The sequence below is a fragment of the Falco punctatus genome, assembly GCF_963210335.1.
Source record: "Falco punctatus genome assembly, chromosome: 3".
In the NCBI taxonomy this organism is placed as follows: Eukaryota; Metazoa; Chordata; class Aves; order Falconiformes; family Falconidae; genus Falco; species Falco punctatus.
Window position 1 is genome coordinate 117,090,829 of NC_137582.1, and position 27,033 is coordinate 117,117,861.

The window sequence follows — 27,033 nt, forward strand, 5'->3', positions numbered from 1 at the left end:
CCTCCAGATTTTGCCCTGCAAAACTAGGGCACAGCCATGCTGCCCACGTCTCCTCATCCCCCCTGGCATCTGCTGCTCCTGGTGCTGGGGACAGTGGGGGGGGAGCAGAAGTGTCCCTCCCAGGGTGCAGCACCCACAGGGCTGGAAGGCTCCAGGGATGGATATGGGGGGATCGGATCCAAGTCCTGCTGCTTCATTTGGTCTCTGCCTGGCTTCCCATGGCAAAACGTGGGCAGGGTGGCCTTCGATTGCAGTGCCATCCCCGGCGTGCCGCTGCAGCCGGTGCCCGATTTGGGAAGGAGCATCAGCACGTTGCAAGGACCTCGTTGGAGGCATTTGCTCTGAATCCTCTCTCTCCACCTTGGGCTTGAGCACAGCAGTGGGTTGGGGTCCCAGCATGGCTGTGCACCCACCCGCTCCTGCTCTGCACCAGGCTGTGGCAGGGCGGCAGCACAATCTGCATTTAAATGGGGATATTTAAAGCCGGAGCCGGGTGGGAAGCGAAGGAATCAATTTCCCAAGTGGGAGGGTGGGGTGTTATTTTTATATATTATTGGATACGCAGCTTAAATCTGGCCCTGGAAAATGAAAAGGAAATGGGGCAGGGTGGGGAAGGGAAATCATGTCCCGGTGTTACTGCTCTGCAGCCACCGGCTCTGGATGTGCCAGAATTGCCTGTTGCTGCCAGCCCCTGGCCACACCACACTGTGTCCCTCCTGCCCAGGCCCCGGCTGGGGTGGCAGGAGGGGACAGGGACCTGTGCGTGCTCCTGTCCGTGCCCCTGTTGGGTAAGTCCCTGCAGCTCGGCATGCTGCCGCAGCGCTGGGTGCAAACTGCAAATGTTCAAAGCAAGGGGAGGCAAAGCCGTCAGGTTGTCATCAGGGCCTGGGGCTGTTCCACACAAGGATCCAAAGGGCTCGCTGCCCTCAGCTCCGAGCATCCCCTCCACTCCGAGCATCCCCACCAGCTCACAGCCATGTGTTTTGGAACATCACTGGCCCCAGTCTGGATGCACATGGAACTGTACATGATGCTTCAGCAGCGACGCTGTTTTTTGGAGGTGGGCAGGGGCTCCTTTTGTGCTGCTTGTTAATTAAGAGGATCATTCAGAGCCACTAGTAGTGTAGTGTGTTGTCTTATAATAGTTGTGATTCTGTCCCTGTGCCAGCTTCCATTAGCAACAAAACCCACTTATCTTGTTCTTTCCTATCTCTTCCCTTTATATTTTTATCCTTCCCTCTCCCTGCAAGTCTCTCTCTCCTCTTTTTTCAGCCCCAGCACCGCAGTAATAATTCTACCAGTCGTCATCTCGGTTGACAAAACACTGTTGATGTGACAGCTCCAAGCTATGAAATCTCCGTTACCGCTCGATAATTAATTTACTAATTGCATGCGTTGCTTCGCCACGCAGCTCAGAGCCAGTTCTGGGGCTGGCGGTGCCACCCTGACCTCGGCACCCGCTGGCCCAGGGATGTCCGGGTGGAGCGATGGAGTGGTCCCCTCCCTGTGCTGGGGACCGCAAGGGGGTCTCCGTGGGGATGGGGCCACACTGCTGCTGGCCATGCTGCTCCAAGGGGGCTTCGCCGTGGGGTGCGCCCCAGGTTGCTGCCTCCAGGAGGTTGGTGCATCGCCATTCTTCTGGGGAATGAGGGAAACTGGGATGGAAGGAAGGGGAAGGGGAATGGGCTGGTGTGGGCTGCAGGGAGCTTGTCAGGGTGGCCGGCATGCCCTGTCATCCCCCAGAAGCTTCCGTCGGTGCCAGCCATCCCTGAATGAGCAAAGATGTCACCTCCATCCTCTGTGCTACCAGAGAGAAGGTTTCAAAACTGGTCCATAATTTTGGAAGAAAAAAGTCCTTCCTTGCCTGTCTCCTGGCTGGCAAATGTGGGTCTGTGCTTTGCCCCCATTCCAGGCGTCGAATGGGACCTGCCACTGCCTTCACACCCTGCGAGGGGCGGGAGGTGTCCCCAGATCCCCCTCCATGCACTCCCAGCAGCACACCGCAGCCCATTTCTTCCTCTGTTAAAGACGCGTCCTGCATCTCATGTGTGATGGGAAGGTGTGATGGAGGGGAGAGGGGAGAGGGGACGTCTCTCCTCCTGCCAATTCCATTTTAAACCAATTCAGAGACCGCCTGTGCTTCCTGCCCAGCTCCATGCCGGGGATCTGGGGCTCGGCGAGAGCTGATGGCTCCTGCACGGGGATTTTGGTGGCTGTGAAATGTTTTGATCTTCCCTGATTGCAAGAGTCAAAACGAACGGAGTCTGCCGGAGCTGCTGTAACCAAGTGGCATCTCTTACTTCGATATTGCTGCTTATTTTGGTCCTGGAGAGAAATGTCACATTTTGCTTTGTTTTGTTGATTTTTGGTTGGTTTTTTTTACCCCTTTGATGTCTCAAGCCACAGACGATGTTTGTTCATCTGCAGGAAATCTTTTCCAGGTCTCCAGTAGGAAAGATGGGGCAGGACCTCAGCCATGCCCCTGCCAGGGGAGCGGCTTTTGGGATTAAACCCCCTGTTTGGGGTTGCAGGGGAGGAGAGCCCCTGCCATGCTCCCCAGCCCTCAGAGTCCCTGCCGCGGCATGGTCCACATGGGTTGGCGTCAGGGACCGACAGATCCTGCGTGCATCTCCTTGGGCTTTGCAGCTGGGGAGGTGACACATGCTGGGATCCTCATCAGCCTATTTTTAGATGTTGCCTGAGACTCGGTATTGATTTGTTCCTACTGTCTCTACCTGCTGGGGCTCAGCTGCATTGGCACGTTGTCACCCACCGCTGGTACGGAGGCGGGGATGGGGCAGCTCGGGGGACCAGCTCCATCAGATGCAGAGGCTGGAGGGGTGCCAGTGCTTGGCTGGGCTTGGCACCTTGCAGAGCTCTGCTCTGAGCATGTGTAGGATGCAAACAGGGCTGGGAAACTGAGGCACGGGCTAGTGGCGTGCAGGGGAGCTCAGTGCAGGGCTCTGCCCTGGCCCCTGGGCATGGGGCTGCCCGACTGGGACACGGCTGCCAGCGTGGCACGGCATGGCATGGCACGGCCACCTAACAGGGGGTTAAATGCCCTGCCACTGTGCCAGGGGACCTTCCAGGGCTGCCACCTCCTTACTGGGTAAATAAATAATGTCTCGCCTCTGAAGCCGCAGGGTTGGTTGCATGGTAATTGCTTTTTGGGAGATGCAATTACCGGGCGATGTTGTGGAACGTGTCCTGCCTGTGTACCGGCACAGTCTCCCACCAGGACCCAGCTCCAGCCAAGGGTCAGGCACTGGTGGCTTCAGGTGCTGTCCCTGTGGGCGCTAAGGTCATTGCTGCCGCTTCGGGTGCTGCTTGCCAGGACGATGACACCATCCTCACCCGCGCTGGGCTCCCCTCCATGACACACTGTCATCCCTGAGGGCAGGGGCTGGATCCAGCCAGCTCCATGTCCTTCCCTCTCCCTCCAGCCAGAGCCCCCAGACCCACCTTGCTTTAAATCCTCCTCTGCTTTTTGGGCTTTGGGGTTCCCTCCTCCCGCTGGCAGGTGGGCAAGGGAGGCACCATGCCGTGTCCCCCCAGGTTTGGAGGTTGTGGCTGCACTTGGCACCTTCACCCTGAGGCTGGGAAAACACCGATTCATAATTTGGGATGGGAGAGGAGGGGACGGTGAGGGTGGGCAAGAGGCACTGAAGGCAGAGGCTGTTTGGGTAAATGAGTGATTGTTTCAAAGCACGAAGCTGTGGCTCTCAGCAGCTTTTGAAGCCTTGGGAAATTTGTCTTTCTGACTCTGCAAGGTGCTCAGGCGGGGAGGGAAATGCATTACAAGCTGAAATGCTTTGAGAGCAGAGGGGAAATATTATGTGATTCAAGCCCCGTTCCTCCCAGCAAGAGGAACCCGGTGAACACAATATACTGTATTCTTCACATTCCTTCACCTCCCTGTGCCGTGTGTGTAAATGTGCTTGTTCCCTCCCCAGCTCCGAGAGCCTGGGCTGCAACCAGGAGCTGGCTGCTGCGGCACCCGCTTCCCAACAGGCTGGGCACCCATTGCATCCAGCCTGGCCCGGAGGGGTGAAGGGAATGCTGGGCAGGGGCTGGGGGAAAGCCTGCATCCTGGTCAAGGATAAAGCCCCTTCCCATCCTGAGCATCCTGATGCTCCCCTGGCCTCCCACAAGGTGGGCTTGGTCCCCATTGGAGGTGGGAAGGGAGCTGGGAGGGGATGGGGGGGCCTGATGCTGAGCATCCTGAGCATCCTAATGCTCTCCTGGCTTGCCCCCAGGTGAGCTTTGCCCAGGGCAGAGCAGGGCACTGGGGGGGGGTGTGGGGGGGTGGGGGCTGGAGCCGCGCTGTGCCGAGCACACATCACCCTGCCGGGGAGCCTGGGAGCTCAGTGTGACGTGTAAGGAGTCGAAAATAGAATCAGTGCTGGTTTGTTCATGATAATAAATGGGAGCAAATCACAAACAGTGGGTAAGTGACTGACAAACGCTGGTATTTTAATGTCCTCACAAAAGACCCATGTGTAAGTGGGACTTTGCATGAGTAATTCCATACATTTTTAATGGTGGACCCTGGGGGAGAATCAATCACGCTGCGCAGTTGAGTTTCCCTAATGCACGGCACAGCACAAAGCAATTTTATTTGATAAGGCGGCGCCGAGAGCGGCAGGTTCCCTGCACGGGGGAGGGTGGCATGGAGCCTCTCCCCACCGAAGTCCTCCTGTGGACGTCTCTGCAGGAAGCATCCTTTTGGCAAAGCTGTGTTTCCCCAGGAGGTACTGGCTTGGCTGGGGTCTTACTGGGAAGGTTTCTCTGGCTTTGAGGAACTGAGCAGCTGGTATTAGGGCTTTGTGCGTGGAAGAAACGTGCTCTGGGTTATCCATGGTGTGGAGATGGGTCTGGAGGGGCCAGCTACGGCAGTGAGATGCTCTCCCCAGTGGTACCCAGGGATGCTAGGGTCGGCTCGTGCCTCGGGGTGTGGGGTCCTGCCTGGCCACCAGCCTCCCTCCAGGCCTCCTGCTTTTCAGGAGCATCCCAAGGCTCTGCTCCAGGATCGCTTGCAATCCAGGCTGCTGCCTGCACATCTTTCCTCAGTGTCCCCGGAGAAGCCAGCTTGGCGGGCAGTGTGGGGGGAGAGATCGAGTGACAGGTCAAGAATAACTCCGGGGGGGAAAAAACGACCCTTCTCGGTATTCTGGATGATCCCAGCTCCATTCATCTCTGGTGCCAGGATGCTTAATAAATATTAGCAGAGCCTCCCCACGGAGCAAGCCCGGGGCTGCGCGGGCAGCAGCACCCCTAGGTGCCAGCTAGCACCCAGTGTGTGGGAGCAGCCCCCACCCGGTGCAGGGTGCTGCTGCCACAGCAGGAGGTTGTCACCTAGGGCAGTTCTGGGGCAGTCCTGGGGCAGTTCTGGGCCAGCTCGCCCATCCTCTGTGACCCCCCATCCTCTGTGACCCCGAGGGCTCAGCCTGGCCCTGAGGGTCCCACAGCCACGAGCCATGGCAGGGGTGGCAGGAACCTTTTCAGCAAGGGCAGGCAGAGGGTGTTAGCTTTTTGTGATGGAAATGTGGCCCTGCAGGAGCAAAGGCTAATGTGCTCTGGGTAGCTGCTAAAACTTCTGCCGGGGATATATAGCACCTCATTTACGATGATATTTTTTATGCTGAAATGGAAGAAAGCAGCTGCTATCTGTACAAACAAAATTAGGCCAAAGGAGGAAAGTAATTTTGTAAAAGAAATGGGGAGATGCAGGGGGAGATGGATAGGAGACAGATGAATAAACACAATCTACATAGAAACTGATAAAAATTCAATTTCTGCTCACACACGTCCCGGTCTAGCTCACTCCCTTCCTCTCCTCTTCTCCACGCGCTCCGGCGTTGTCTGCAACCCTCGTGCATCCATCTGGGATGTGGGAGGCAAACACAATGGTCCTATTCTGTCTTCAACATGCTGCAAAATTTTCTTTAATTACAGTTCTTTAATTCCTCTGACTTCGGCTTTATATTCAATATTTTTCCCTTGCAAGCAGTGGGCGCCAGGGTGAGTGTCCCACGGGGCAAGACAGCCACTGCGCTGGGGGGTCCCTCTGGGCTTGATCCTGCTCCCACCATGGTGCTTCCATGGAGCAGGGCTACAGGGTACCCGGATGGGAGATCTGGGACTGTAACCCCATGGGGTGAAGGGGATCGGTAGGAATTGGCAGCTCCTGTGAGTGATCTGTGGTACCCACGAGTCTGGCTTTATCCCCGTTCTCAGGACCGATGTCCCTGTAAACCTCAGCTCCTGGAGCCACGGGAGCACACTGGGCTCTCCCTGATGCTTTTTGAGAACATTTTGTGCCTTTGTCTGTGGGTTATAAAGAAAAAAAAACAGCTCCAAAATCTTCCTGGGACTGCCTGTGCCCCACACATCAATGGCTTGTCTGCAAGCTGGGGTTGTGTGCTGTGACTGGCTGTGCAGTGGGAGCGATGCTGCTGAAGGAAGGACCTTCCTGGGGTTCATCACAGCAAGCTTGCTGGAAAATTCCTCGGCATGAGCTTAATGACTGACCACAGGCTGGCCTGGATGCTGGAGCTGGCCCATATGTCATCTCTGATCTGCTACCCACGCAGCTCTGGTGGCCCATGCCCATCCTGGTGCAAAGCTTGAATGGATGCGTGCCCGGCTCGCTGCCTGCTCCTCCTGCTCCTCCGCATCCCTGGCTGGTCTGGCACAGGCAGGCAATGCACCTCTGCTCTAGGAGGAGACTTCTCCTGCCTCTTCCTTCTTTCTCTGATCATGGAGGGAGCATCTCACCTGTTGACAGTCCTTTTCGGTGCATTTTTTGCAGCAGCTGCTGGGGAACCAGCTTTGATGGCTCTTTGATGCTAATGGTGGTGCCCCCCCTGCCTTTCCTGCACTGGGGGCTAAAAATCGACTTGGAGGAGCAGAAACCATGTGAGTGCTTGTAAATTGTGCAGCTGAGGCAGAGCAGGGCTGTCCTGGGGGGCTGTAGGGCTGACCCCTTGTCCTGCTTCAGACTCCCTGGTCCAGCACCAGGCTCTGGATGCGCCCCGAGGTGCTGCACATCCGTGCCTGGTGCTGGGTGCATGCACATGAGGGGCTCTTGAGTGTCCCCAGGGACATGGGGTACAGGGCTCTGCACCAGCATGGTCCATCCCCACAGAGCGAGCATCAGCTCCGGGCGAGAGGGGATCGATCGATGAGAACAAAGTGAGCACACTTTGCATCGGTTCAGAGGGCAATGGAGCATGGAAATGGCCATGTCACCGGGGAGCGGGATGTGTGCCGCTGGGGCGCAGGGCCAGCTGGGGCTGAGCCCTCCTCTTGCTCCGCACAGAGCTCCAGGAAGGCCAGATCCAATTCTGCCAGGTGCTGAGCACACCCAGCCAGACCCAGAGAGCTGGGGGTGGCATGGAGCATCCTCATAGTGCAGGACCTGCATTGTCCCCAAGGACCCCTGCTAAGGGGGCACTCAGGAGTGGGTGCTCTGCTCCACTCTGGCCCCCACCTCAGGCATTTGGGAGGCTTCATGCTCTGCACCGAGGGTTGCCATGCTAGCAAGAGCCGGGAGGGGAGATGGAGGGTGGGGGGCACCCATGTCCCTGCGCACACCCACGTCCCCCGTGCACTCCCACGTGTGCGGAGGCTGAGCCGAGCTGCAGCCTGGTTTCCCTAGGAAACCAAGCGGAGGCCAAAATCATGCGGGGAGGTGCTGGAGGGGCTCTGAAATGTGGCCCGAAGAGCTCCGCACCCGGGGAGCCTTGCTATCCCCCCTGGTGCTCCAGGGACACTGATGGCAGTGACAGTGCAGTGGCACTTGGGTGGCTAGGGGTGCAAGAGGGGCTGTGCTGGTGGCAGCTTGGCTGTAGCAGGGAGTTTTGGAGAGGGGGGATTGGTGATGACACACAGCCCCTGGGCACCCCCCCTGGCACTCACAAATGACCAAGATGGGGCTGTCACTGGTGCTGGGGCATGTCCCTACCCTTCTCGCTACCATGGCCTTGTGCAGGATGGGGGCTGCTCGAGGCTCACCTAGAGCATCCCCTCCTGAGCAGCAGGTAGTTTGGGCCTATCCAGAGTCCCCAGCCCAGTGCAGCCCCTAACCCTGCTGCCACAGGGGCTGGGAGGTCACAGTTCCCCAGGAAGACCCCGTGGCTGAGCGGGGAGGAAGGAGGGCATCATTTCAGGTTCAAGCTGGAGCATCAGCCCAGGCTCTTTGGGGACCAGGCAGGCACGCAAGGAGAGAGCTTCCCGTGGGTGGCAGGGTCACACCTTCAACCCGTGTGCTGCCTGCTTCCCAACCCTCCTCCACCTCCTTCTCCTCCTCCTCCTCTTCCTACACCTCCTCTTCCTCCTCCTCTCCTCCTCCTCCTCCTCCATCAGTCTTTCACAGGCTGCCAAGTGAGGATGCATTTGCTGGGCTACACGCTCCAAAAGTTGATAATTCCCCTCCAGGCAATTAAAAGGAAGCCATTTCTCCTCAATCAGCTGTATTTGAATATGGAAATGATTTTTAATTACTCAGAGTCAATATCATTTTATCACTGAAATGTGTTTGAACGAGGTTCACCCTATTTGCAGGGCGTCTAATAAGCTGAATGCAAATTCACTGTGATTCACGGGTTTTAAATGTTCGGAGGAGCAAGGAAGGTGCTGCCCTTTGAAGGTTCCATTCCCAGGCTCCTGACGGGGCACAAAATGCCACCCCACCCCCCGCCCTGCCTGCTACCATCGGTGACAAGGCAGGGGGGACGTGGCAGGGGCCACGAGCCTGGTGGGGACATGGGGACTGTGATTGCCCCTTCCCCGAGCACGGCCATCCCCTGGCCCTGAACATGCCCAGGGTCAGCTCCCCACGGAGCTAATGACAGCTCGGCAGCGTTAGATCCCCAGCTATTGTCTCCTGATTAATTTGCTAATTATGTTCTGCTTTTATCCAAGAGGCCTGGCGGCAGTGCGGAAATGTCAGGCACTTGTTTATGCCCCGGGTTGCTGGCGGAGTGACAAAGGCAGGATCCCAGAGGAGCCACGGGTAACCTGGCCCTGCCAGCTCCGGCATCACCGGCATCACTGTGCCACGGCTCCCACAGGGCCAGGACCGAGCTGCTGCCTCCGTCACCACCTCCCCCAGCAGCCCTGGGCCTGTCCTTTTGCTTCAGTTTCCCCCACGGTGGGAGATGAAAGTATCGGGATCCACCTCCCTGCACGCGCCGGGGGTTGGGAGCACTGGCACAGTGGCTCAATGCCACCACGCCAGGGCAGGGACTGACTGCCGGTGGCTGTGGTCCCTGTGCCTCTGTGTGGTTGTCACCAGGAGTGTGCAGAGCATACAGGACCAGAGCCAAAGGCCACCAGGGCAGCTCCCCCCGGGCACCGCTCTCATCTCCCACAGCCTCCTACACCTCATGCATCCCAGTTTACGGCTTACTGGGGGCCCCCAGAGATGCCACCCCCCTGCTGAGAAGGGGACAGGAGATATGGCCAAGCGGCTTCCCAGGATCTGATCTCTAGGTTTTCCTGCTGTGAAAACCCATCAGGTGTCGGCGTTGAACACCGCGCTCCTGCAAGACTGAGCAGCCAAGATAACATCCCCGCTGATGGCTTCAGCCGGGCTTTCTGCAGCCCTCATGTATATTAATCGAGGTGAATATTTATGCAAAGTTTCTTGATCTTGGGCGGTTGCTCCTACGGCTGCTGGTTTGGGCAGTGAAATGGCTCCGGTGGCTGGAGGCTGCTGGCAGCCCTGCGGTGGGAAGGGGCAGGGCTGGTGGTGGGCAGGCAGGCAGGGCTGAGTGGCAGCTTGCCCCTTGCCAGGCTGTTCTGGCTCGGAGAAGATCTCCAGGCATGTCAGGATCCAGAGGGATTTATCCTCGCGGAAGCCCTGGGATGGAGCAGGATGATGCGTGGAGACACGGAGGTGAAAATCCTGCAGGTGTCCCGCATGCTGGCTCCCTGCTGATGTTGTGCTCATCCCCTAATCCCACAGACCGAGAAGGCAGCCTCTGCACCTGGCAAAACCTCTCCCAGTTTCTCCCAGAACATCTCCCCAGCGCGCCTGGCCCAGCGCCTCAAGTCCTTGGCGCTGCCCTGCCTCGTGCCAAGGCACCATCTCCGCATTGGCGCAGACGGCCACGGATTAGCTCTGGTCCGTCCTTCAGCGCACAAAGTGCCTGGAAAAATCAAAATGAAGACGCTGAGCTGAATCCCATCTTCCCGGGCACAACGGCTGCGTCCGTAGGGCTGGGAGCCGCTTGGGATCAGCCGTTGGCTGCGCTGCCGCGGCAGCGCTCCCTAACAAACCCCAAAGTGAAATTTATTTCAGAGCTTATTCCTGTCCTTCCTCTTCTGCTCATCACACGGGCTTCCCTCGCTCCTTTGCCTTTGCTTTTCTCTCTGCCACCACTAGCAGAGAACTTCACGGGAAGGTGCCTCGGAGGGGAGCAGCGGCCGCAGGCAGCTGGCACAGGGCCAGTCCCTCCATCCTGGTGATGGGCACCAAGTGACTGGCAAAGGCTCCTCCTGCGGCGCTTGCTGCCTCTTCCCATTAGAACCGATAATCTTGCAAACCAAACTTTCCTGGTTTATCACTGCTTTTGTTTTTCCACTGGAGCAATTCACAGTGAAGTTTATGGGAAGCGATTCCGACAGGCGGCTGTGGATACCAGCTTCTCGAGGGCTGCCTTCTGCTCCCGTCTCGCCTTGTGCTTCGAGCTGAGGTGCTCCCGCTAAGCCTCTCCGAAATGCTGCTGCTCTGTGCCCTGCTCAGGGAAGATGAGCCCTGTGGATCGAGCCCATTGGGGGCCACAGGAGCTGGGGGGCTGATTGCAGCATCCCCACATCCCCCTGGCCAGAGGTTGGACTCCATCTCTTCCCTGAATCCTCACCCAGGGCTGTAGCTGCCATGGAGTAGCTGCCACCTGGGTGACTCTCCCCTGCCCCTGATTTCTGTGCCAAATGCTGGGGAAATAAAAGTCCCATGTTGGGAAATTTCAACACAAGGTTGAACACCAGAGCTGGGGGCCTCGGGGGTCAATGGGAAGGGGGGGCCTCGGCCAGTCCCTGCCCAGCGCTGGCCATCCCGGCCATGCCCGCAGCCACGGATGCTGTTAGCCGTAGTGGCAGCGCCTGCATTAATGATTGTGGTGGCACCGGGGACCTTGTGTCAAGCTAACGGGTTATTATTGCCTTAATGGACAGGTCTAATTCCCATCCAGCAGGCAAAGCCCTGGTGTTACAACCTCCGCACACGCGGGCACTGCTCTAATTATGCCCTGCGAGCGGCTCTGCTTGCACTGAGCCTCAGCCCCCTCGAATCCAGTGGCACCAGTGAGGCCGAGAGCCCTGATCAGTGTTTTCCCCACAGCCCAGCAGTTCATCGGAGAGAGGAGGAGGATGGAGGCTCTGGGCACTCGCACCGATCAGCCAGGGAGATGCTTTGTTTTGGCTTGGAGGTCTCCAGTGCCTTCCAGAGCACTGCCTGGCCTGGGGGGCTGCAGGGGCTGAGCACCCCTCTTGCTATGCTTTGGGCTGGGGGCATGGCTGGCGGCGGAGCTCACGCTGTGGCTGGGGGAGCTTTGCAGGGATGCAGCGGCAGCAAGCAGCTACAGAGAGCACCCAGTTGTCCTGGTAACAGTGGGTGCCTCCGGCTCCCGCAGCTCAGCCCCCCCCAGCACCGGTGCCCTCCGGCCCCTATTTGCCCACCTGGGGCAGAGGAGACTTTTGGTGATGCCACCTGCAGCACTGGGGAGCCTGGGGTAGGGGGGATGCGGAGGCTGGAAATGACTCCCGCGCTGGAAGGGCAGCAGCAGGCACAGGGGGACGTTACGTGCATGACCACGGACCATCACCAGGCCTGGGGGCAGGGGGGTTTGCAGGACAGAGCCATGCAAGCCAGGCTGTGCCGTAGCCAGCACCACAATCAGGGCAGAGCCCATAGGCAACACTCAGGCAGCATCCTGCGTCGCATCCGGCATTGCATCCTGTATCGCATCCTGCATTGCTCGCAGGGCAGCAGTAGCTGGTGACAAGTGATGCGTTTGGAAATTTGGAAGTGTATCAAGCGTGCAGATCTATTTGGTTGCAGGAGCCAACACCTCGTGGGAAGCAGAGAGCGTGACCCAGGGAGCCGTGGGTTTGGGATGGCCCTTCTGCTGAGCTGCAGCCGCTGCAATGATCTGTATTTACAGAGACGGGTTCTGGAATATCCTCCAGTTATGTCTGAACTAATGATGCTTTTCTCCCTGGGATAAAAAACAGCCTGGAAAGCTGGTGTACTTGCTTTCAGCCTTGACCTAGAGGGGATGAGTGTTTGTCTGGGGCTGCTGGGTCAGGCATCCACGGGCTGCAGGGGGGGACTGGGAAAAGGGAACACCACAGGGGGAAGGAGCTGAATTGCACAAAGGTCTCAGGTGGCTGTGACCCTGCACTTCCAGCAGCACTGAGCTGGGTTAGGGCTGGTGCTGTGCTACAGATACCCAGGGTGCTGAGCAGTGGTCTCGGTGGTGCTTCCTGCTACCCAGTTCCTACCCCTGTTGTGCCAAGCCCTGGACAGAGGCTGCAGGGGCCACCCGGAGGTCTGTGCATCCCCAAGCAGTGCCGAGCAGGATGCGACCAGCGGAGATGGACAGGCAGGGGATGGGAACATGCAGCATTTCCAGCGGCACTGCTCCTGCAGTGTGGCAGCGAGGCCATGCCACATCCCGCTGGGCTCCTTGTGGTGTGGCTGGGGCTCGGTGGTGGTGACACCTTGTCCTCTCCAAACCAGAGCAACCTGTGCTCCTGGTGGGCTCTGCCCTGGGCAGGATCCGTGCTGCGGTGGAGCCTCGGTGCTGGCCACTCTCTGTTACCCACGGACCACCAAGACACTCAGGTTTATCCCATCTGTTCATGGTCTCCTTGTGAAACAGCAGTGCTGCAGCCCCCCCAGACACCACCATGGCTCTGGGAGTCTGACACCCTCCATGTCATACACACTTGTGACCCATTTGTGTGACCATGGGGTGTGCCGGCCCCATTTCTCACCTGGTGTTGATGCTCCAGCTCTCCCTGCATTGCACCCCCAGCCCCGCACCCCTGCAAAACATGCCCTACCAAGGCCTGCACGTGTGTGCAACACGGCTGCTGGCAGGGAGCACATGTATCCTGCACAGGGGTGTGCCATGCACGTGCGTGTGCACGCCACAGCACCCACCGATGTGCACGCGTGCACTGCCCACGCATCAGCAAGCACGAACCGACCGATTGCGTGCATGCACGCGCAACCCAGCCACGCACACGCGGGCACAGCACGCGTGCATGAACCATTTCATGTGTGTGCGGGCACATGCCTGCACACGCATGAGGCCTGCACGCACCGCTCCCCCCCCCCCCCGCAGCAGCACAACACCCGTGTGCGTGTGCACACCACAGCCACCCCCGTGCATGCACGGCCCCCCCCGTGCCGCCTGCATCTCCCCCCCCGCCGCTCCCCCAGCGTTGCAGCATCCCGGGGGTCACCTTCCCCCCCACCCCGTTCTCTGAAGCGGGCGGCGCGGTACCGGCAGCCGGGGAGGGGGTGCTCACACCCCCCTCCCCCCGTGCCCCCTCCCCCCCCCGCCGCCCCCGGTGTCCGTAAGGCGGCCCCGCCGCCGCGCAGGCTCCCCGCCATGCCCGGTGCTGTCACACCGCCCCGCGCCCGGCGCATGCAGCAAGTGCCCGAGCGGCGCGCGCCGCCACCGCCCCCGCCCCCCGCCGCCGCCGCCGCCACCGGGGCCCCGCGCGCCGCGCGCCCGCTCCCGGCCCCGCGCGCCGCCGCGCTCCCCCGGGCGCGCCCGGGCACCGGCTGCCGCCGCCGCTGCCGCCGCTCGGGGATGGCCAGCCCGCTGCACGCCGCGCCGCGCCGGGGCTACACGCGCTGCTGACGGAGCGCAGGTAAGGGCGGCGGCGGGGGGGGGAGCGGGGACCCCTCCCCGGTGCACCGGCACCCCCTCCCCGCCGGTGCACCGGCACCCCCCCTCCCTTCTGCCTCTGCCTTGCCGGTGCACCGAGGTGCGGTGCGCTCCCCCCCCCCGCCTCCCGCCGCGGCGCAGCAGGGGCGGCAGCTCGCCGGGGATGCGGGATGCGGCGGCCGGTGCTGCCGGTTGCCAGAGCCCCGGATCCGCCGTGCGGCCCCCCCCCCCCCCCCCCCCTTTCCCCGCTGCCTCTCCGGCCCCGGCCAACTTTCCTGCCTCGGCGGGCGGGGAGCTGCAGCCACGCCGCCGTACCGGCGATGCCCCGTGCCCGGTGCCCGGTGCGGGCAGTGGCATCCCCGGGCCCTGCCTGGAAGTTGCGCGGGGCTGCGGCGGCGGCGGCGGGGCGGGCTTGGCACCGGCGAACGGCGGCATGCCCGGGGCTGCCGGTCCTCCTCCGGGGCTACCGCCAACCCCCGAGGGCTACCAGTCTCGCTCCACAGCTACGGACACCCCCGGGGCTACCAGTCTCCCTCCATGGCTACCGGCCTCCTCCAGGGCTACCAGTCCTCCTTCGGGGCTACCGGACCCCCCACCCGAGCTACCGGTCTCCCTCCAGGGCGACTTCCCCGCCCCCCCCCAAAGCTATCGGTCTCCCTCCGGGGCTACCGGTCCCTCCCCGCAAGCAGTGCCAGGGCTCCGGCAGCCCCACGCGGAGGTGCTGCACGCATGTCGGTGGGCACATGTGTGTTGCTTGGGCACACGTATGGCATGGCAGTGCTGTGGTGTGTCATACGGCAAAGGCCACGGGTGGCATCTCTGCCAGCCCTAGCGTGGGCACGCGTGTGCTGCCAGCCCGGCACGCGTGGGTGCTCGGTGGCTCAGCCTCCCCACACCGGGGCTGGTGGCCCCACACCGTCACCCCTAGCCAGGGCCATGGGGAACCGGCACGCACCGGGGTGCGTGGGCAGGCGTGTTGGCGGAGCCCCGGCAGGCGGAGGGGGGTTTCGCAGCTCTCCCCTGTGTGGGGCTTTGTTCGGTGCCAGTGTGGAGGGGCTGCGGGGACCCTCTGTGCCACGGCTGTGCCATGGGGGCGAGCGGTACCCGAGGACTGTGGGCGTGTGGCGAGGGCACACGTGGGCGCCCAGCGTGTGCCGGCGCGGGTATGTGGGGCGTGCAGGTGGCAGCGAAATCCGGGGGGTGCGGGGGAGCTGCTTCCCTTCCCGAGGGACCTGCGAGCCCTGGGGTTCGTGGCAGGAGCGATGCCACGTGTGCCCGCGCAGGTCACTTGTTGAAGCACGGGGAGATTTTTCCGCAGCCCCGGCCGAGGTGGGGGGTGCACGTGCACCGCGCCTGCACGGTTGGCGCTGGGGGCCCGTGGCAGTGCAGCGTGTGAACAACCCTTTGCTTTTCTAGGTCATGTCACTGCTGCCTGTGCTGGATGGCGCCTGGCAGCCAGGGCTGCCGGTGACGTGGGGGAGGTGGCCCTGGGGTGGCCGGGCTGGGTCATGGCAGAGCCTCTGGTTGGGGTTTCTTGGCCGGGTGCTGCCGATGGTTTGGATGGCGTGCGTGGGGCTGGCGCTGAGTCGTGCCGCTGTGGGAATGCTGCCAGCGGGGCGGTTATTTGGCACTGACCTCTTCCCCTCCGCAAAGGTGGTGGCAGCTGAGCTGAGGGGGGCTCGTGGGGAGGGAGCCGTCTCGCATCAGGCGCCTGTGGGGAGGAGCGGGGTGGCGCGGCTGTCATCACCGTCACCATCACCTGGCTGCTGTCCGGCCACCCTCATCGGGGAGGCTCGGCGCCCCGATTCCCAGCAGCATTCATTACCAGTGGCACAGACGGCGGCGGATGCTGGAATTGGCCATAGGGCAGTGCCAGCCCGTCTGTGCCGGAGCCCGGAGCCTGGTGCCTGGCAGCGGCTCCTCTTCGAGGCCTGCCCAGTTGCTTGTCAAGCCTTGTCAGCAGACCCTGCTTTGATCCAGGGAGTTTGCAAGAAGCTGGGATCCTACAAATTTGATCTGTGCTGGAGAGAAAATGGATACGGAGCCGGCACTGCGGTCAGCTTGCTCCCTGACCGGCAGCCACGTGGCAGAGGTGCTCCAGCGCTGGCTGGGACACACTGTCTGCTCTTCCCGGCTGCCTCCGGCTCTTCTTGACGCCTCTAAGGATCTCTGGCAGCGCAGCTCTCCTGCCCGGTGTGACACCTCTGCCGTGCCAGTGCCGGGTGTTGGGCCGGAGGTGCTGAGCTCAGGCTGTGGAGAGCCCTGCCACGGCACCAACCTCCTGCGCAGAGCAGTGGGAATAGATGAGTCTTCCTTCGCTCGGGCTGTTCCCATCGGTACCAAGTCCCCATGTCCTGGGCTGGGTGCTCTCCAAGCTAGGTGGGGGCTACAGGACAGGCTCCTCACGTCCCCGTGCTCGGAGGAAGATGATGCTCAGCTGGATGGATGCGTGAACCATGGGATGAGCTGCTAGCCCTGGTCCAGCTCGACACAGCCCTTGGGGCTGGGCTGCTGTGATGCTTTGACACTTCTCCACAGGAATTTGGACTGAGGCCCTGCAAACTCATTTTCTACCACGGAGCCATCCTGTAATGGGGACGGGGCTGGCTCTGGGCCACCCAGCTCAGTTGCCAAACATCAGAGGTTCTGTAGCTCCTTGGTGCTCGTGAGGGCCATCGCATGCCCCCCCGCTCTCGTCCCGTCTGTTCGTTCTTGATGTCCTCCAAGAGCAGGATGAAGCCAGGGCCCTTCTCCTCCTTGGGGCACCTTGGAGGCTCCTGGCAGATCTGGGTCTGGCTGAGAATGGTGTGCGACAAGGAAAAATCCCCCTCCGGCATGAGCACCCATCCGGGCTGCCATCCTCCTGTTGCCACCCCTGTGACTTGGACCCTGCGTTGGAGCCCTCCTGGGGCTCTCAGCCCCCCTGCCCCATCCCTTTGCAGGATGGAGCTGATGGAGAAGAGGGAGCTGCATCCCAGCGACATGGAAACTACTCATGGAAACTACTCGGAAGAGGCCATGGGAGAGTGGCAGGAGCAGCTGTGGCTGCTGCAGCCCCTGCGGGTGCCCTGCTGCGGGGGCGGGGGGGCTTGCCTCCAGGGACCCCCACAGCCGTGGAAGGGGAGGCAGCACACACTGTTCCCTGGCAGAGTGTAATCCCTAATCCCGGTGGAGATTTCAGTGTGCTGTCTCTTGGCCTTGCTTTTGGAGTGGAGTTTTACCAACAGCAGTTAAGTAAAATAAATAAAAAGGCCTTTGCTTGCCAGTGCTAGCGAGGCTGAGCCAGTGATTGGCAAAGCGGCACCATTAATTACAGCTCGGCGCTGCTGCCAGCCTGCCTGCTTCAGGAAAGGTGGTGGCAGCGCGCCGGGGAAGCCAGAGGGAGAGGGGGAGTGTGCGGGGAAGGGCGAGACGTGGGAGCGCAGAATGGGGGGGAAATATGGTCCCAGGTGCCAGGGGGATTGTGCCGTGGTAGGTGGGAGCAGCATGGATACCCCTCTCCCCGCTGAGCGCCCGGGCGGGCACGGGAGCCCATGCATGCAGACATGTGTGCACGCACACACTTTGCAGGAAGCCACGTTTTCGGGGGGGCAAGGGCTGGAGGTGGTGATGTCGGTGGATTTTCTCTGGCACCTTCACCCGGTGATGCTCAGAGCGTTAATTAGTTGGCAGAGCGAGGCTGTGTCAGCGCTGTGGAGGGGCGGGCAGGGGCTTGGTGCTGGGGGTCCCTCGCGCCGGGAGGACGGGTGCAGGGTGGCAAGGGCTAAGCGTGGAGGTGGTGCTTTGAAGGTCCCCGATGCCTTTGAACTGCTAGCGAAGATCCTGGAAATCAGAGGGTTGCAGACGTTCCTGGCGGGAAGAGCTCGTTAGGGCACTTTGTTGGCATCACCTCTGGGCAGGCAGGGATATACTCCCGTGGGATGGAGCCTGTTTTGTGGCCACATGGCCGGGCTGTCGGCTAGCCTGCTCCTCCCTAGATACCGTCACCTTTTGGCATGGACCGAGGCTGTTCCCACCATGGTTCAACACCCTGGGCTGCCTGGCCCTTCCTTACCCTGCTGCCCTTTTTCCAAGCCATCCTTGTGTTAAGAATTCTCACGGATCGCGTATTTTTTACACCCTATTAAAAGAACACTGTTGGGTTAAAAAGCGTGTCTCTCAAAACCCAAATCTCCTTTACTTTGCTATTAATCGTTTCTCAGATTATTAATGCCAGCAGGGTTTAGTGCCGCCTGTTTATCACTTTGGGGGCTGGTTGGTTGTTTCTGGCTTTGCCTGGTCGGAGAGGGGTGGCCGCGGCCAAGCAGAAGCGCGGTAGTCGGGAGCTGGCCCCCGCCGTGCCGGGAGGATGGAGCTGGACTGCATCCCTGCTGAAATCTCCATTCGGGGGGAGCATCTTCAGGGAAACAACCTGTTTGTGCGGTGTGAGCAGGGCTGGCGTGGAGTGTTGTCTCCTCCCGTTGTGCCGCGGCTGCTGGCGAGGGAGAGACGAGCCCTTGTTGGATCCTGCCGGTTACCGGAGCCGGGAGGGGTGTGATGACAGCGGTGGAGAGGGACCGTGCTCTGACTGCCGAGGATGGGGAGCCCGGGATGTCGCTTCCGCATGGTCGCTTCCCGGCTCTGTGATGGCTCTTTAAAAGCTTTAATTAAAAACCCACCCTCTTCCCTGTGTCCGGGCAGGGAACAAAAGGCAAATGGAAGGGGCTGGAGCGGGTGCCTGCGGTGGGTGAGCATGCCAGCCTGTGCCAGCCATGCTCCGGGTGCCATCCCCTTCCCGGGGGAGCAGCACCCGCCCCTGCAGCAGCCCAGCGGGGCGGTTGGGTGCGGTGGGTCCCAGGGGGCAGCAGGCATCCCCCATCAGCCGGCTTCGCCAGCGGTGCCACCATGCAGTCACCGACGGTGGGTGGTTTCTCCTGCATGGACCGAAGCCCTTTTGGAGGTGGGGGGGCGATGACAGCGGGGCCATGCCCTGGTGCCCCGGTAAGGCTGGGCTCCCCCTTGCCGGAGCACACGGGCAGTGATGCTGCAGGCTGTGAGGTCCTCCCCGCGGTGCCAGGTAGGCTGTGACAGTGGCCTCTCCTCGAGCTGCTCGGTAGCTCCCACTGGGTGACTCGGTGCCCCAGATGTTAAATGTTTTCTTGGGCCCAGCTTGCAGCTCAATGAAATATCTTCACTGCAGCAGCAACAGCAAGCGCTGCGGGGAGCGAGGCTGGTGCTGAACGAGCTGTATCAGATTTGATCTGCTCTTAACGAGCCCCGGTCTTCAGTAGCAGCTACAGCATGGTGCTGGGCTCCCCGGCAGCCGCAGCCCTGGCAGGTTTTGGGGCTCGGGGGAGGCTCCCCACGGTCCAGAGCACCCGGGTCTTGCAGGGTGCCGTGTTTAAAAGGCGAGGAGCCCAGGGAGGTGTGGTAGTGGGCTGCCTGGCCGTGCCCGTCCCCACCGAGCTTTCCAGCAGCCGGTTTGCCTCAGCCGTGCAGGCAGGCTGGGCATTGGCAGGGGCCGGGCAGGAGGGATGGGTGGATGGCAGTGCCGAGCATCCCTCCTCGCTGCTCCCAGGTGAGGGAAGCAAGCACCATCTTGTGTCCCTGCCAGGCTGCGGGAGCCCCAGGAGCTCGCTGCAGAGCAGCAGCTGTCCCTGCCTGACCTCCTCCTCCTCCTCCTCCTCCCCCCATCCCCGGCTCTCCCGGAGCAATGGAGGGCTTGGACTCTCCGGGAGACCTCAGGACCTTGCTGGGCGCTTGAGGAGCATCAGTGGGGGATGCTCATGGGGCTCCCTGCTCTGGCTGCCCCTTGGCTCCCCATTGCTGCTGCCACAGGTGGGGGGTCTCCTGTTGAATTCCCAGGGGTCTCCCAAGGGTGGAAGTGGCTGCAGAAAGTGGGGGTTTCTTTTGGCCTAGATCTCTCTGCTTACACTGGGGGGTCCTGCCCAGATCCGGCCCCAGACCTGGCTGCTCCCACTGGCTCCATCCCAGCCCCTTTCTCCCCATGCCTGCGTGCCACTGGCAGACACCGGCTGCCGGCACCGAGCCCCGTCACTGCCGGGGCGGCAGGAGCCAGTGCCAGCCTGTTGCATGAGAGCTGGGTTATTTTTAGCTCTTTAATGTGCCCATTATGGCTTCAGCACATGCTCGGCCGAGGCTCAGGCTCCCTCCCTGATGAGCAGGGGGATGCCCTGGTACCGGGGCCTCCGCCAGGGATGATCTGGGAGCAGGAGATGTTGTTTGGGGGTGGAGAAAAGCATCCCTGTGTCATGCTGAGTGCTCGGCATCCCCCACGCATGGCTGGGATGGAGGGGAGCAGGGACCTTGGTGGTTTTGGAAATCAGCCTCTGGAACAGCACCTGTCACTTGTGGCCACCTCCTGACCATCCCCTGCTGTCCCCAGGGCTGTCCGCTCACTGCCGCTGCCCTGGGTGCAGGCTGGCCTGGCACAGCGGTGCCGACACGTGCGTGGTGGCCTTGGCCTCTGTAGAGCCACGCTCCGGTCCCACTTAATAAGGCCACCACGTGCATTATTTTATTAATGAGTTATTAAAAAGCTATCCATGGCGATGCTGCTGTATACCCAGCATGTTGTCCAAGAAATATGTACTTTAACGATTGCTTGCCCTGTGCTGGGCTTTCCTGGCAGGTCAGGGGGAGAGCTGTTGGGTATCCCTGTTGGGGTGCCTGTGCACCCCAGCACATCACCCTGGGCTCCTCTGCTGAGCAGCTGGCCTTTCCCCACAGTGCTCTGGGGCACCAGCAATAGCTATGAGGCTTTTTATAGCCCCATCTGGGCAGAAGCTGTTTGGTGACTCCTTGCCCAGGTTGTGCTTGGCTGGCTGCAGTGGGTGAGCCGAGGGCAGGGGGGGTCCTTGCGGTGGGTGTCTGCTGGCTGCGGAGTGGGAGCTGCATCTCTGCTCTGATGGTTTTGGAGTAGAGTCCCCGGTCTGTGCTGCATGGTCCCCAGCCCAGGGGCTGCCTTGGCAGAGCACAGGGAACCAGGCAGGGGTCTCCAATGGCTGTCCCCTGCTTGCAGGGTGACAGCTGGCGATGTGGACCAGCTGGGATGCTGCTCCTGCAGTGGCTGGGGCTTGGTGCAGGGTTTTGACTCCCCTGGCACAGCGGGGAGCCCGCAGTGACTTGCCTGCTGCTAAGCATCTGTCTGTCTGTCTATCCTGTCTGTCTATGTCTGCCTCTCCCCCAGGGCAAATGCCATAGGATGACCGCTGCTGGTCCCCTCTTACTGGCTGTGATATCTTCTCTCCTGTGGCTCACACGGGGCTTTGACCCGGCTCCCAGCGCCTGCTCCGCTCTGGCCTCCGGCGTCCTCTACGGCTCCTTCTCCCTCAAGGACCTCTTCCCCACCATCTCCTCTGGCTGCTCCTGGACCCTGGAGAACCCTGACCCCACCAAGTACTCGCTCTACCTCCGCTTCAACCGGGAGGAGCAGGTCTGCACCCACTTCTCGCCCATGGTGCTGCCACTTGACCACTACCTGGCCAACTACACCTGCGACCCCCGCGGCGAGGCCGCCAGCCCCCCGCCCGCTCACCAGCGGCCGGAGGAGGAGGAGGAGGAGGAAGAGGAGGAAGCTGAGCTGGAGCTGTGCGAGGACGCAGGGCCCTTCACCTTCCTCCATTTCGACAAGAACTTTGTGCAGCTGTGCCTGGCGGCCGAGCCCGAGGCAGCCCCCCGCCTCCTGGCCCCCCAAGCCCTGGAATTCCGTTTCGTGGAGGTGCTGCTCATCAACAACAACAACTCCAGCCAGTTCACCTGCAGCGTGCTCTGCCGCTGGCTGGAGGAGTGTCTGCAGGCTCCTGGCGCTCGCCGCTGCGGCTTCACCCACGCCGGCTGCAGCTGCCAGGCGGAGAGCCCACCGGCACCGCGGCGCAACGGCACGCGGCACGCCGCCCGCACGCCTGCCCCACCGCCCACCGCCGGTGACTGCTGCCCCACCGACCTGCATTCTGCGAATGCCAATGATTTCGACCTGCCCGAGGTCCCACACGGTGAGTGGGGTGTGGGGGGAGCCCCGGGGATGGACCCCCTGCTGCATGCGTGCTTCTTAGCAGTGCTGGGCACCGAGCAGGGAGGCTGTGCAATGGATGGATCCTGCCTGTGCACGCTCTCTGGGGCAGGAGGGGTGCAAATCTGGTGCTGTGCACAGAGCGGGGAAGCCATGCAATGGAAGAATCCTGCCCATGCACACTCTCTGGGACAGGAGGGGTGTAAACTGGGTGCTGTGCACTGAACAAGGAAGCTGTGCAATAGATGAATCCTGCATGAGCACACTTTCTGGTGTAGGAGGGGTGCAAATTGGGTGCTGTGTACAGAGTGGGGAAGCCATGCAATGGATGAATCCTGCCTGTGCATGCTCTCTGGGGCAGGAGGGGTGTAAACTGGGTGCTGTGCACTGAACAAGGAAGCTGTGCAATAGATGAATCCTGCTTATGCACACTTTCTGGGGTAGGAGGGGTGCAAATCTGGTGCTGTGCACAGAGCAGGGAAGCCATGCAATGCATGAATCCTGCCTGTGCATGCTCTCTGGGGCAGGAGGGGTGCAAACTGCGTGCTGTGCACAGAGCAGGGAGGCCTTGCAAAGTGCAAATCCTGTGCATGCTCCTGGGTCCAGCACACCTCGTCCAAGCGACGGCCAGGCCCAGTGGAGCTGCAGCTTGCTCTGCCCTTGCCGTGGCCCAGCTGACCCTGTCAGTGCTGCTCAGCGCCACGCCGGCCCCGCTGTTTGCCATGGTTGCTCTGGCACAGCCTGCACAGCCGCGGGGCCTCGGTCACGGCCTCCCTGGCACAGGGCTGCTGCTCGCCTGCCGGCGTGCCCGGAGTGGCAGCCCTATCACTCTGCATTGGTGGAGATGTGGAAAACAATTTGCAGGTAAAATGACCCTTTCCCGTGGCAAATTACCCTTGACTGCTGCAGCCCAGGCGCTTGTTATTCCAGGCAGGATGTCACGGCACGGTGGCACGGCATGGCCGGGCTATTAACCAGGCGGAATGAAGCCATTTGCTCGTTACGGAATTGCAGAAACCTCGAGTGAAGATAAAGCAGACGTGCTTACCCGCGCCCTGGGCACCAGGGTTGGGCTGCCCATGGCAGGGACCTGCCTTGCCCAAGCACTCCCTTCACCCGTGGGGCATCTCTGCCCAGCACACCGAGGTGATGCGGGGGTTCTGGGCCACATCTGGCCAGATGTTCCCCCTGCGCCAGCTCTGGGTCATGCATGGGGAGGAGTATTCCCAAACTTAGCTGCGTGGGGCCTTTATCCAGTAGATTAGGTGGCGGTGATGGGCTGTGGGTATATATATGATTTCATTGGGCTTTAGCATTTATTTCAGGAGCTAAATGTCATTACGGGCAGATCCCCTGCTTAAATCCCTGGCCTGTTACAGCTGCAGGGTTACAAATCGCCTCATCCCACGGGGAGTTGCTTGAGCTGATTTTGATTGGTTGTTTCTTTTCCTTCCTATTTTTTTCCTCTCTAAATGCAACTCTGCATGGACGATTAAGAGCTCAGTCCCAGGTTCAGGTGCCATCCCCAAGGTCAGCCTGGCTGACCCTTTGCCCAGGGCCCTGACACCCGCTGTGTCCCAGGGCTGCCCGGGGAGCAGTGGGTGCTACGGGCCGCTGGCACGGAGCGGAGTTGCAGGATACCCCATCCCCTCGCTTCTGGAGGGGATTCTGCATCTCCTCATGGCTGGTTTGGTGGGTCTTAGTAATGCCAAGCATGGCTCAAAGAGAGGATGCTGAGCTGGGTGCTGGAGATGGGGGTCCCTGCAGAGCTGGCACGCTTGGGCGTTGAGCTGCGTGCCACCTCTCCGTGGACTGGCACACAGACCGGCTGCAATGGCGAGAGCGCAAACTCCCGCTCCTTCCCCAAATTACATTTGACATTCAATTAAAACCTGGAGGTGCCTGGAGGTACGGTGTTATTGCGGTGCCAGAGCCACAAGGGTAATGCGCTGCCTCGGCCGCACCGTGTGTCACGCTGCTGCCAACCGGTGCAGCCCCCGCACCCCGGTCCCCCCCCGGGCACTCGTGGCTGAACCCTGGGGCTGCGGGGCTGGAGCACAGAGCGCCCTTCATGGCATCGAGGGGGGGTCCTGGGCTCCCACCTGGCCTCCCCCCAGCACCCCACGGAATGGAGAATGGCTGCCTTTCAGGGTGGCGGTGGCAGGCAGGGCCGGGGGGCTGAATGGCGCCTGTGAGCCGAGCTTTGGCGGGCGCCCAGCGCTGATCTCACCCTCCTCCGCCGAGCGCCGCAGCCGCGCAGCGATGCGGGAGCTGGCGCCCACCCAGCCGCCCCCTGGGCCCAGCCGCAGCGGTGACCCCAGGGGTCCCCATCCCCTCCGTGGCATGGCTCTCCCATAGGGATGTGGTTGGGACCAGGGGGATGCAGCCCCAGGGCAACGCAGCGCTGGGTCTGTGCGGGTGCAAGTGCGGGTGGGTGTGGGGATGGGGTTGAAACTTTTGTGGGGTGATGGTAGGCACGTTATAGCCGTGCGGTGGGGGGGGTCTGTGGAGAGGGGACACCCCCACAGAGCCTGCAGTGCAGAGGCTGAGCTGTTTCAGCTCTGGGGGTTGCTCTGGGCTGTGTTTCCCCTTGCTCCAAACCCATCATCCTTTGGAAACCAGCCCCCTCCCCTCCCCCCGCCCCAGGAGGTGATGCCGGGAGGTGATGCTGGGAGGGGGCCACATCTGCCAGCTTGCAGGGTCACAACCAGCCTTGGAGGACTTGCTGAGGTCCCCAGAAAATCACCTCTGCCCTTGCAGCCCAGCAGCCACAATGCAGGGCTCGGGGAGGGGGGACCCCCAGGGCAGGACCGGGTGCAGGTGCCGGGGACGGCCCCAGCTGCCCCGCAGTGACGGCCGGGGATTTAGTGCTCTCCGAAGAAAATTGAATTTGGTGTCTCTGTCGAACACAGCCGGGGAGAGAGCCCTCGTATATCCTCAGGATTTATGGTTTTCCCCGGGCACTTGCCGTGATGCGCGTAATTCTGCTGTGCCGCTCGCGGGGGCGGGTGGCAGCTCAGCCCTGCAGCCAGACAGACCCCCTCAGAGCAGCCCCTTGGCCCCCCTGCACCCCACCAATGCCACGGGGTGGGATGCACGGAGAGAGGAGCCAAGGGTGCTGGGCTGCACCGGCAGTGACGGCCAGGAGCCCGCGCAGGGGATGGGTCCGGGCAGGGGTTATGCTGGGTTGAAGGCAAAAGTCAGTAAATTTGGGTCTGGTTTACAGCACTAATAAGTGTCAGTGCAGGCAGCGCTCCCGGCCCTGGGCTCGTATATCACCTCTGTGTTGATATGGGAGCTGCAGCGTGCCCAAAGCATGGCTGGGAGCTGGCCCTGCAGTGCCAGGTGTCCCTATGTCACCTTCCTGCTGTCCCTTGGGGACATCACTGTGCTTGGCTGGCAATGCCGGGGCAGCTCGGTGAGGTGGTGGTGCCACCCCCGGCTGCTCTCCTGGCTGTCACAGCAGCAGGGTGCCCATGGCACTTTTGGGGGCCACGTGCCTGGCGTGGCATCGGTGGTGCCCAGGGAAGTCACAGCATCTGCGGGCAGCAGCAGCCCCGGTGCTGCCATGCTGTGCCCAGGGTGAGTCCACAGGAACTCACCAGCATCTTGCACCCAGGTGTGCGGACAAGGGGTCCTGCTGCAGGACAGCGGGATGGCCTGGGGGGTGTGGGGGAGGCCGGGGAAGTCATCCTCCCCTGCGCCTGCCGCCGCACCTCCCGCCGAGCCCTCCACATGCCAGTTAATTTCACGCCAAGCGCTCTTGATGGATCACTTGTTATTTTTGGTGAGCTGAGCCATAAATTTGTGCCACCTCACTGCAGCAAGCTGTTAAGTGGGGACTGGAGAGCACCTCTGCCCAGCGTGGTGGGGGCACGGGCACCCTGGCTGCACCGGGGACGCAGCACCCTAGGCCATGCTCCAGCTGCAGCCCCAGTGATGTGGGATGATATGTCTGGGGGAGCTGTGACACATTTTTGGGGATCCGTGAGTGTGCCCAGCAATGCTCAACTAGCTCTTGCCCTTGGGGGTGCCATGTGGGGCCAGGCATCCCTGTATCCCCCTGCAATGTCCCATGGTGGCCCGTCTCCATCCCTGTCCCTGTCCCCGCCCCCTGCCTGCTCTCACAGGAGCACTTCTCTCTTCTAGGCAATGCAGTCGAGGAGAACCAGAAGGTGAAGACCCAGTGGCCACGGTCAGCAGACGAGCCGGGTGTCTACATGGCCCAGACAGGTACCAGTGCTGCCCCAGCAGGGGCACAGGCACAGGACACTGGTGTCACTGGCTTGGGTGCCAGGCAGCGGTGATGGAGAGGGAGTGACTCCTTTTGCTTCCTGCCCACCAACTGACTTAATTTGCTCCATTTATATATTTTTCCTTTACACCTTCCTCTGAGGGTTGTAAAGCAAAAAAAAACACAACCCCAACAAAATCCATTAATTGTTTTGTTCAAATGTATTTATTTGGCAAATCCATCTGGGTAATTTGAGCATACTGCTCCCCCCTCCGCAGCCCCCCCTGATTTATGGTCGGAGGGCTCGGAGGCGAGCGGGAGATGGATGGGCCCTGGCGCCAGGAGAGGAGCTCCGCTCCGTGTGCCTGGCATGCAGATCTCCTCCTGACCATGTTCGGGTACTCGCGGGGGTCCTGCCCCCCTGGGAGCTGCTGGGCAGAGCAGGGCGTGACCCCAGTGGTGACCCGGTCCAGCCTCGGCATCCCCGTGTGATGCGGAGCAGCCATGGGGCATTGTCACCTCCATGGGAGCCCTACTCCCGAGCCTGCATCCTGCCTGTCTCCAGGACAAATCGTCCCCTTCGGAGCCCTCCTCCGTATATTCCTTTTTAATTTAAACTGATGGCCTTTTCTTCTGGCCTGTCCAATAGCTTCAGAGACATCATCAAGCTTAATAAGAGCAGGGCTGTTGTAAATGTCAGTGCTGTGCCTGGGTGGGGAGAAGGAGCTGTGCCGGGCTGCTTGCGCTGCCTGCGCTGCCCAGCTGGATGCTGTCCCTCGTGCTGGGCACGATCCTGTGCCCCGACCCCTTCTCTAGGTGCAGCCGGTGCTAGGTCTGGAGGGCAGCATGGGCTCCTTCGCCCCGCTCACATCCTCCGT

The 27,033-nt window shown here is 61.3% G+C and overlaps 1 protein-coding gene across 12 annotated transcripts in view; it reads left to right on the top strand.

Moving 5' to 3' along the window:
- ADGRB2 (adhesion G protein-coupled receptor B2) overlaps positions 1 to 27,033 on the top strand; it is a 118,119-nt gene that overhangs the window by 70,329 nt on the left and 20,757 nt on the right. For 11 of the 12 annotated variants that reach the window (XM_080379366.1, XM_080379367.1, XM_080379369.1 and 8 more), the window contains 2 exons: positions 21,100 to 21,904; positions 26,071 to 26,154. In XM_080379366.1, coding sequence (XP_080235492.1) covers positions 21,115 to 21,904; positions 26,071 to 26,154 — 874 coding nt within the window. In that variant the 5' untranslated portion in view covers positions 21,100 to 21,114. Of the gene's footprint in view, positions 1 to 13,788; positions 13,894 to 21,099; positions 21,905 to 26,070; positions 26,155 to 27,033 lie in introns of those variants that run through there. The other variant, XM_080379365.1, reaches the window with a different exon arrangement.